The sequence below is a fragment of the Simochromis diagramma genome, unplaced genomic scaffold, assembly GCF_900408965.1.
Source record: "Simochromis diagramma unplaced genomic scaffold, fSimDia1.1 OVJJ01000717.1, whole genome shotgun sequence".
Classification (NCBI taxonomy): Eukaryota; Metazoa; Chordata; class Actinopteri; order Cichliformes; family Cichlidae; genus Simochromis; species Simochromis diagramma.
Genome location: NW_024387503.1, coordinates 2,698,025 through 2,709,510, shown reverse-complemented (window position 1 = coordinate 2,709,510; position 11,486 = coordinate 2,698,025). Strand labels below are relative to the sequence as shown.

The 11,486-nt window shown below is 43.3% G+C and overlaps 1 protein-coding gene across 5 annotated transcripts in view; it reads left to right on the top strand.

Annotated features, from left to right (window-relative positions):
* Positions 1–11,486, top strand: part of LOC120725729 (WD repeat-containing protein 37-like) — a 24,004-nt gene extending 12,518 nt beyond the window's left edge. For all 5 annotated transcript variants that reach the window (XM_040018718.1, XM_040018719.1, XM_040018721.1 and 2 more), the window contains 4 exons: positions 202–343; positions 5,162–5,296; positions 9,010–9,124; positions 9,274–11,486. In XM_040018718.1, the coding sequence (XP_039874652.1) occupies positions 202–343; positions 5,162–5,296; positions 9,010–9,124; positions 9,274–9,405 (524 nt within the window). In that variant the 3' untranslated portion in view covers positions 9,406–11,486. The remainder of the gene's footprint in view (positions 1–201; positions 344–5,161; positions 5,297–9,009; positions 9,125–9,273) is intronic.

The following is an 11,486-nucleotide window of genomic DNA, read 5'->3' as shown; positions in this document are numbered from 1 at the left end:
TTCTTTTCCATGAAATCACATTCAGCCTCATATTTTTCACCTTCTTGTCCACGCTCCACCTACACTGGTTTAATCCAAAGAAAATCTGACGTGTAAAGATCACACGCTGTTGTTTTTGTTGTTTTTTTTATGTTGAGATTACTTAGAAAGGTGTGAATTTATGCAACACAATGTGCTGTGTGTGTGTGTGTGTGTGTTCAGGCCATGACCAGGAGCTGACTCACTGCTGTACCCACCCAACCCAGCGGCTGGTGGTCACTTCATCCAGAGACACCACCTTCAGACTGTGGGACTTCAGAGACCCATCCATCCACTCTGTCAACGTCTTCCAGGGACACACTGAGTGAGTCTTTCTCTCTCTCACCCGCGCTCCTCCTTCCTGGTTCCCTGACAGATACTTAAATGTGGGTGCAGTCTTTAATTTGCCCACAGGGTGGTGCTGTAGCATCTCACCTCTCCATAAATCCCTCCAACATTTTCTTTTTCCTTTTACATTAATTTACAGACCCTGTTGCTCTAAGCCAAATCCTCCACTTGCCTCTCATTCATTACGGAGCACTTCTCCTCACTTCAACAGTTTGCTTCTCTTTCTCCTCTCTGCTCTTCGACTCTCGTTCTCCCTCCCTCTCCCGTTCATTTATCTGTCCGTTTCTGCGTTAATCCCCCCACTCTGTGTAATTTGGCACTTCGCTCGCTGTTAACACTCAATTGCAGCCGCTCATTTCAAAACGATGACTGTCAGGCTTGTCTGTGGCTTTCAATGGCAGTGCTCTTTAAAAGGCACAAGAAGTGTGTGTGTGTGTGTGTGTGTGTGTGTGTGTGTGTGCCGGCTGGCTGGCAGCCTTTGATTGCAAGTGGGGGGATTATGGCAGAGCTCATTATGTACGACCCCAACATGTATAATTCCCGCAGATCCCACTCTAATTCTCTCCCATAGACAATTGCTGTAATGAGATTAAGCACCAGTGTTTCACAGTTAACAACAGCCCTCCTCCCCTCCTTTCCTTCCCTCCATCCTTATTTCCTTCACAAATGGCCACTTTCTTTGTGGTGCTGCATTTAAAGCAACAAGTAGACCTTCAGGCAGACATAATGATTCCCCAAACTTCTGCAGGCTCATTACAGGACTGCAAAAAGCCTAGTCTGTAATAGTATTTCTACCACTTGACACACGCAGTGTAAATAAGAATGCAGCTGAGCTGTTTTTCAAGTTGCTGATTAATAGTTTAGTTTTGTAAATATGTATAAATGGAAGACGATGCCCATCTCAGAAGAACACAACTTTAAAGTCTTCAGATGTCATGTTTTCACTCATGTGGTGTGCATCAGTGAGTTGAAAACCCAACAATACTAATTTAGCTGAGATGTAAACAAGTAACACAATGTAGACTTCAAAGATGAATTAATTGGTTTAGTTTGTTAAATGCTTGCAAATCCATTCTCGGCCTTTTTGCTCAGTAATTATTAAATATATTTAGTCCTGTTGTTTACTTTATAAAGAACACGGTGACACTGCTGCCAAGTGCCTGGAAACATAATAAGACAGAATCTGATTAGATCTCAGTGTTGATATCTTGGTGATTTCGGTCCAACAAATATGCTAAAAAGTCCTAAATACTCGCTTTAATGGTTTGGAGGAGTAGTAAGCAGAAGAGGAGTTGAGACAGGCGTACTCTGTTTATCAACTCATGGCTTTTGCTGTATGTTCGGGCGAGTAGGAGAGCATAATGGACAGGACGCTGGAAAGAAGTTCATTGACTCTGTGTGTGTTTTTACAGTTTCCCCACTTTACTACTTGTGAGGTATCCTTGTTTTAACAGTGTCTTAGAGCACTAACAGGTTGCCATTCCTCCTACTAATTTCCCAGGATCTCCAACATGACATAATGGTGTGGCATAAATGGCATAATCTCCGCGTCCCTCCTGTGGAAACATCAGAGAGAGTAGAGTGTGAATAGTTTAATAGGCAGACGAGGTTGAGAGCTAGAGGGGAGACAGCCTCTCGTTTTCACCGTCTTCACTGGCAATTACAGCTAACGCTCCCTGACAGCGAACCTTGGCAGCTAAAAGTGCCGCGCGCCCCCTCTGTCCTGCCACCCCCGCCGTAATTGCAGTGTAATGACAACTGCGCGTGAGCTAACAAAACGACCGAGAGCAAACGAGAAATGACAGCGGACTTGCTCTACAGACGGACTGCCATGTCACGTTTGTCTCTGCTGCCGTCGACAGCTTTCGGTGACATCTGATTGCAGTTTTGGAGAAATGCAACTCTGTACGTATGTGTGCTCGTGTGTGTCTGCATGCAGATGTGACATCCTGTCTCTGGAGGAATACAACAGCACTTACCGGGTTCTCAGCGACTGTCAGATCTGCAGCATGGCAAAATAACAGAGTGCTCTTAAACCTCTTAGTCGTCGCTACCTGAATATTTTCATTAACATTTTAGGCTTATGCTCTCACCCACTCAACAATGAGCACATGTTAAGGTTCTTTGAGATTTCCATACATTTAAATGCAGTCGTTTAGACCAAAGCCTCAGTGCCAGAACAGAAATCCAGTCCACTTAACAGTTTTACGTAAGAAAAATTAACATGCAGTTTGGTATCAATGTCAATAATACAAAGGAGTCTTACAAACTGTTATAATAAGTCTAGCCAGATCATTTTACACACTGCTTTCATGTGATATTTGCATTTATAATGCACAAAAAAATTTTAACCCAGCAACACAAAGGCATTCAGAGTGCTGTTAAAAATGTCTTATATTTCGGGGAAGTATTTTCATTTGAAGATTGAGCCGAAGCTTCACGTGAAGACTAGCTGTAACTGTCCAAAGGGCTTTCTTTGTAGATGTTGAAGCTACAGGTGTGTCCTGGGCTGTGATGTCCCTTAAACGTATCACATGAGGCTGTCATAAAGTTTCTGTTTTGAAAAAGCACATCCCCAAGAAAACACTCACCGAGTGGCTGTGCACCAGCAGATTGTAGCTTTCTGCCTTCTCGAGATTCACTCTTTCACACGAGTGAGTGACAGCGAGATAAAACGATGTATTGTAGGGTCTTTACCTTATAATGGAACGCACCGTGAAGTGACTGTTGTTGTGATTTGTTGCTGTAGAAATCAAATTGAAATGATCTGTTTTCTTTGTGAGAACAAGTTTGAGTTTCAGATCATCACAGTCGGTCAAAAGTTGGAAGTTTTGCATTGTTCTCATTTTCTTCACATCTTATATGAGTCATGACACCTATTGTTCAGGAGAATACTGCAGCCTGTACTCGCACGCTCAGTGCTGGTGTAAATCCTACCGAACCGTGGCAACGTCAGTATTTGTGTGCATGAACGGCCATCTCTCGCTTCTTCTCCAGCACCCAAAGTCTCACAAAGAGTCTCGACCTTGGCTTTCAGAGACACTGCAAAGCATTAAGTACTACTGAACACTCCCCTCCTTCCTCACACCCATTCTAAAAACCCTTTAACCTTAATCAACCTTTTAATCAATTATCTCGTCTGATTACACTCCCCTCACACCTCCCACCTAACACACCTCCTATCTTTCCTCTTCGCTATCTCTCCCTGCTCTCCGTTTATTCCCAGGTGGGCTGTACCCTGCAATGTCAGAAGGTGCCTGTAACGATAGAGCAGTTTCTTTGAGCCGCAACCTCCCTAATAGCACAAAGTTTAGTCCGCTAATTAGCCCTTAATGCCATGTCGATTTAAATTAAGCAGGAAGCCAGTTTTACCTAAAAAGATGGGATGTAGAACCCAAGATAGTGCTGTGTGTGTGTGTGTGTGTGTGTGTAAAGGCAACACGAACCTTAATAAAGAACGAGGAAGCCTATTCAGGCCTCCATGAATGAGTAGGAACAAAAGAGAACGCAACTGATGTGTCGTCATATTAAATAGATTCAAAATGCTGAAGATCTGTTAAATGTACGGATAGGCCTGACCTTAGTCCTAACGTGGGGAAAGAGGAATCATGCCTGGCTGAATATAGGGGGGCGGAGGAAGGGATGGGTGTATGCACTGCTGCCTCCAGTGTGCACAACATTCCTGTCAACAGGATCAACTAAATAAAGTACTGCCTGAATTTGAGCACACATTTGTTTTTGTTAACAATATGACAAAAGAACATTTAAGTTTCCGAACACATGGAGTTTTCCACTATAAAGTTAACACTGGTATCAAATGTTAGCGAGTTATCGCGGATCTATATATATACTGTATTGGTGTGGCTCCGTTGTATTGGCTCTGAGACTAATAAAAAACCATAACAATAAAACACTTGTGTATAGTTTAGGGGTGCCCAAGCATACATCGAAAGTGCTGCAAGTAATGGGTACTTGAGGTTACCTCAAAAGGCTCTGAGAGGACGCGGTAAACGGACTGGTTCTTATATAGTGCTCGTGCACTCTACTTGAGTACTCAAAGAGCTTTATACATTCATACAAGCACTTTGCTCTACATTTCTAAGTGCTTCTGTCTAATGTTCACGCTCTGATGAATGCATCAGGAGTAACGGTGTATTACACTTGTATGTATTATGTTATATGTATAATGTTCCCAAACTTCGGAGCATGTGTTTCATCACATTTAATCGTAAACTGAAAGAAAGAAAATGTGACTAAATGCCAATGCATCGAGAGGAAATCATCGTTCACAGCATCCTGATGGCTCAAACACGTTTGCTGGTGTGAATGTTTTCAAGCCATTATTTATCTCTTCACTTTGTCCCGACTGCCGCATCTCTGTGACATCCTCTGTGCACGAGTGAGATCCTGCCAACTTCAAGTGGCAAAATGACACTTTGTAAGGTTTTAACAATGCAGAGTCGCATCATAAACGAAAAAGCACACAGTGTCAGCTTTACAGTGTTGTACCTGACACACCCTCTGTGGCTCCAAGTGTCTTTGCACATCACCGTGACGCATGTGTGCGGCTCGTGTCATCTTTTATGTATTAACAATAATAGCACTGCCCTGTGGGAGGGGGTGACTAATAACTTGTCACTCAGAAAACTTTCTTCTTTCCGTGACTGGTAGAGATGTGCAACTATGATCTCTGAAATAGAAAACCATACAGTAGCTCATTACCACCTCCGTTTGCTGCTTGCACGCTTTCGTGCGTAACAAGTGTGTAACGCTGTTGTGTGTGTTTGTCTTGCAGCACGGTGACGTCTGCGGTGTTCACAGTGGGTGACAATGTGGTTTCAGGAAGTGATGACCGTACTGTCAAGGTGTGGGATCTGAAGAACATGAGGTCGCCTATAGCAACCATCCGCACTGACTCAGCTGTGAACAGGTAGGTGACAGGAGGAGAGAAACTGTAGCATGCGGTGCTGCACGTTACAAACTATGGTGTTAAACTGATATGTTGGCTGGTTGAGCGCTCTGTCAGTGGTTGTCAACACTATAAATTAATTTAAAGTCATAGATTGCTTTGAGGTTTATTTATTCAATATAAAGTATAAATTGAATTAAAATTTTACAAGTAATTAAATTAGGCTGATGTAGTTAAAGTCAGCATTTTGGGCATCAAATTTTCTTTGTGTATTATACTTTTCTTTATACTTTATGCTTAACAAATGTATTGGAAAACCACCCGATGTACGGTTTATGCAACCGCTGCTCTAAATTAGAAGTGATGGTAACTACCAATACTTGTAATTACCAGCATGCGCAAGCTCTTTAGTCAAAATGATATTTTTAATGCTAAAATGTAATTACTGTTGTTATCCATGAAATTTTAAATTCACTGGGTTTCTTTTTTTAAAGCTGAAAAAAATAATATAGCACACTGTTATTTTTGATTAAATGTCAAATTACAGTTATTCACTTGCATTCCTGAATAGAAAAATAAATTTTAGTTATTGAATGTTCTTGAGTGAGGTCGCAGATGCAAGTGGTGGAAATTAGTTTGATTCAAAGGGTGGCTGGGCTCTCCCTTACAGATCATTTGAGAAGGACTTATAGTAGAGGTGCTGCTCCTCCACATCGAATAGCGCCAGTTGAGGTGGTTTAAGCAGGATGGTTCCAGATGCATCCTTGGCACGTTGTTTCGGGCATGTCCTGCTGGTAGGAGACCTCTGGTCTGAGCTGGAAGAGAGGGTGAGGGAATTCTGAACTTCCCTGCTTAGACCGCTGTGACCTGAACCTGGATAAGCGGCAGAATGGATAGATGGATGAATGTTACACTTAATTAATTTTGGACTTCTCAGAGGAGTCCAGTGTTAGGTTTATATTGTTGGATTGTCATTTATGCTTAGAAATATATACTCATATATGCTTAGTTATATAATTGATTGCATATTGATTGGATGTCTGATCCTTAGCAGTCTGCAAAGACTGTGTGCCTTCCAGAGGGTTCTGGCATACATTTTTTTTTTTTTTTAAATACTTGTGTTTTCTATTAGTGACTGGGGATCTAAAACAGTGTTTCCCAACCTTTTGGAGCCACGGCACATATTTCACATTAGAAAAATCACACCGCACACGACCAAACAAAAATGCCACAAAAAGCATATTGATCATTTTTCCCCACGCACCAGATATAGTGGAATTGGCTCGGTTTGTCCCCAGTGTACCTTTTTGTGCTTTCTTCTACTCATGCTTTTCTCCAGGAACCAGGTCAGACTGACTACTTTTTCTTTTCAAATAACTATCTATTGCAGTAGTTCTTAACCTTGTTGGAGGTACCGAACCCCACCAGTTTCATACGCGCATTCACTGAACCCCTCTTTAGTGAAGAATAAAATAGGATTTTTTTTCAAATTCAAGACATACATACAGTGGGGCAAAAAAGTATTTAGTCAGCCACCGATTGTGCAAGTTCCCCCACTTAAAATGATGACAGAGGTCAGTAATTTGCACCAGAGGTACACTTCAACTGTGAGAGACAGAATGTGAAAAAAAAAAAAAAATCCATGAATCCACATGGTAGGATTTGTAAAGAATTTATTCGTAAATCAGGGTGGAAAATAAGTATTTGGTCAATAACAAAAATACAACTCAATACTTTGTAACATAACCTTTGTTGGCAATAACAGAGGTCAAACGTTTACTATAGGTCTTTACCAGGTTTGCACACACAGTAGCTGGTATTTTGGCCCATTCCTCCATGCAGATCTTCTCGAGAGCAGTGATGTTTTGGGGCTGTCGCCGAGCAACACGGACTTTCAACTCCCGCCACAGATTTTCTATGGGGTTGAGGTCTGGAGACTGGCTAGGCCACTCCAGGACTTTCAAATGCTTCTTACGGAGCCACTCCTTTGTTGCCCGGGCGGTGTGTTTTGGATCATTGTCATGTTGGAAGACCCAGCCTCGTTTCATCTTCAAAGTTCTCACTGATGGAAGGAGGTTTTGGCTCAAAATCTCACGATACATGGCCCCATTCATTCTGTCCTTAACACGGATCAGTCGTCCTGTCCCCTTGGCAGAAAAACAGCCCCATAGGATGATGTTTCCACCCCCATGCTTCACAGTAGGTATGGTGTTCTTGGGATGCAACTCAGTATTCTTCTTCCTCCAAACACGACGAGTTGAGTTTCTACCAAAAAGTTCTACTTTGGTTTCATCTGACCACATGACATTCTCCCAATCCTCTGCTGTATCATCCATGTGCTCTCTGGCAAACTTCAGACGGGCCTGGACATGCACTGGCTTCAGCAGCGGAACACGTCTGGCACTGCGGGATTTGATTCCCTGCCGTTGTAGTGTGTTACTGATGGTGACCTTTGTTACTTTGGTCCCAGCTCTCTGCAGGTCATTCACCAGGTCCCCCCGTGTGGTTCTGGGATCTTTGCTCACCGTTCTCATGATCATTTTGACCCCACGGGATGAGATCTTGCGTGGAGCCCCAGATCGAGGGAGATTATCAGTGGTCTTGTATGTCTTCCATTTTCTGATGATTGCTCCCACAGTTGATTTTTTCACACCAAGCTGCTTGCCTATTGTAGATTCACTCTTCCCAGTCTGGTGCAGGTCTACAATACTTTTCCTGGTGTCCTTCGAAAGCTCTTTGGTCTTGGCCATGGCGGAGTTTGGAGTCTGACTGTTTGAGGCTGTGGACAGGTGTCTTTTATACAGATGATGAGTTCAAACAGGTGCCATTCATACAGGTAACGAGTGGGGGACAGAAAAGCTTCTTACAGAAGATGTTACAGGTCTGTGACAGCCAGAGATTTTCCTTGTTTGAGGTGACCAAATACTTATTTTCCACCCTGATTTATGAATAAATTCTTTACAAATCCTACCATGTGGATTCATGGATTTTTTTTTTTCACATTCTGTCTCTCACAGTTGAAGTGTACCTCTGGTGCAAATTACTGACCTCTGTCATCATTTTAAGTGGGGGAACTTGCACAATCGGTGGCTGACTAAATACTTTTTTGCCCCACTGTATGTGTTTTTTACTGGTGCACAAAATGAGGCGTGCATATCACGGCGGAGGCTCTGCCGAACCCCTGAGACCGACTCACCAAACCCCTGGGGTTCGATCAAACCCAGGAACCACTGATCTATTGCTATTACGCGCTGTGTTGTCTCACAGCATGACTATTTTGTAATTGTTTTTCTTCATCTTCATCTTCTTCAGCAGGTAGTTGTAGTGCCCTCTAGTGGAAGAGAATGTAATTGTTAGAGTGCTAATCAGGTGGAACCAGATAATCTTCCGTGCTTTCCGTGCTGCAGGACAGTGGTGGGGAAACACTGGTCTAATAAACTTGTTAAGCATTGTATGTACAGTTAAGGCAGTTAGATGTTCGTATTAACATGGTTATTGTTCCTTATCTTCATCTTCCTTTAAAGTGCACCACACCACCATTTACCAGACAAGATTGTAAGTGTCATCGTTGTGCTGCAAACAGAAAGTGAAAATGTGCTTCAGACGTGGCTAGATTTAAATTCTATTCTTTCAGTAAATCACTGACATAGAGTCGGTCCAGTCAATCAGGAGAACTCGGGTCAGCAGATAAACTCTGGCTCCAGTTTAAAGTGCGACTACATCTGATCTTTCAGGATCAGCGTCTCTGCCAACCAGAAGATCATTGCTCTGCCACACGACAATCGACAAGTACGCCTGTTTGACATGAGCGGGGTGAGGCTGGCCAGACTTCCACGCAGCAACAGAATGGTAAGAGCAGAATAACCTGGACGGGAAGGCGGTTGTTAGCTCAGCATCAGTTACCATCAACTAAAACCTGCGTGTGTGTGTGTGCGTGTGTGTGTGTGTGTGTGTGTGTGTGCGTGTGTGTGCGTGTGTGTGCGTGTGTGTGTGCGCAGGGTCACAGGCGAATGGTGTGCTGCACGGCGTGGAATGAAGAAAACCAGTCGTGCAACCTGTTCACGTGCGGCTTCGACCGGCAGGCTATCGGCTGGAACATCAACATCCCCGCCCTGCTGCAGGAGAAGTGATCAGAGTCCCTCCGTGTATAGACGGCGCAGCACACGTCTGCACTGTAACCCGTGGCCTCGCACACGCGTGTTTCCTCTGTCGAGCAGTTTGGTTGTCGTGTGCTTCGCAGCTTTCCAGCAGTGAGCTCCAAGTTCAGACAGTAATTGCTCCTCAGTTACTCTCACATAAAAGCCTTTTCATGTCATCTGAACACGCGTGTACGAGGCCACACAGCCGACCTTCTGCGTCTGACCCTTCACTTATTTAGCATGGATCGTGAATTGTGACAAGGCTCGTCCGATCTGTCCGCCCCCAGCCTCCTCTATATATTTCTGACCCGTGTGCCGCGGGGCTGCCGATCACGGCACTGTTGTTTAGTTACTGCTGAATCGTCGCTCTTGCATGTAGATAAACTCAGTTTGCAAATGTTACTTGTAAAGTCACAAGAGAATAGAACCGTTTGTAGAATACGATGTGTAAATAATATATTGTGGCCTGTTTAAAGTGACCTGTGTTGCAGGTTGTTGTTGTTAGCTAATGTGTCTTACAGTTTGGCAGAGACAGTTCTGTGATTCTTTTATTTTATTTTATCCTTTTGGTCAAATATTTGGAAGATTTCTTATCGGAACATATCACAAATCTCCATCATATCACCTGTGCAGCGAGCGGGCTGCCGGGCCAGTCGGTGAGCGCTTCAAACGGCGTCTGAGGCGTTGTGGGAAACCTTTGACAGATTGAGATTCGCTCCCTTGCCTGTTACCTTTGATGCTTTCAGTTTCACAGCCAGCCTCCATATTTCCAGTATAGTTGAAACTGTAACTCTGCCTTGTTCTGTGTTTACAGTGGATTTTTATTTTTTTTAAACATGTTGCTTTTTTCTGCCTTTTCTGTGAGGATGTAAAGTGTCAAGAGCATAGCAATAATGACTCTCTGTGAACAGGAATGTGTTGTGCATTATCATATTCCAGTATTCCCTACGTGCTGCTGGTGTCCATAAGCTCAGTATCGACTCGTCCTCTTTAGCTTGCTGCCAGCTCCTGAGCCCTGCGTTGCTGTACTGTGTGATCCTTAAGTGAACTTGTCAGGTCATTTCTGTGCTTCAGTAGCGCTCCTGTCAACATGCTCTCGCAGTTTGTGTTGAGCCCTCAGTCTTCTATAACTTCCTGCATCTTTGTCGCTGGCGGCGCTTTTACTCTCTGCACGGAGCGCTCTTTATCCAAAAACAGAAGCAATAACCCAGCTTGACTTGATGTTTCTGGTGCTCGGAGTGAAGTCCGGGTCTTTCTTTTTTGTTTTCTTCCATTTTGAAATCAGTGACTATAACTTGAAATACACACTGAATCTCAGTTTGAGTTCTGACTTGCCTAGAAATAGGCTTAACTGGATTCCAGGAAGCTTCAATTGTTACACTTGTGCAATATTTTAAACATGAAGTCATGCTGTAGTTTCTCACACGTTTAATCGACTTCAGTGCTGTAAAACCCACACAAAAGACTCTGTGTACCTGTGTGACTGCTGTAGCTGTAGCTCGGTGTATAAAGGTGACTTGCTGAAAAATCTGGCTTCAGACTTCACTGCTGTTTCTACCCACAACACAAACGGGATGCATTCTGAAGTAGCATGAATCTGAAAGTGTAATAATCTTATTGAAATGCCTTACATTGCATTGAGGAGAAAAAACCCGGTGCATGGGCCTTATCCATCCAAGCATCAGTGCACTTTTCCAAATGCTTGTTAAAGAACTAATTGTGTTCCCGAGCACAGCAAAGATAGGATTTTTATTCCTGTTTCATTCAGGGAACTCAATTTGGCGCCCACCGGTATCAATGTCATTTTAATCTGCAGGTAGAACGGCACGGCCCGATTCGTGCCCCGCTTATGAATTTCAACCTGGAGGAAATATGATTTTGGATTGATACATTAAATTATTGCGTGCCAGGCTGTAGGGGTAAAAAAAAAAAAAAAAAGAGTGGATGGGCTTTGCTTCACTGTAGCGAATCATATTCACCTCAAACTTCATTATGTGATCTACTTTGCATACTTTATTGTGACGGGTACGTGCTCTCTTGACACTTTCCAATAAAACGTGTGATTCCCTTTT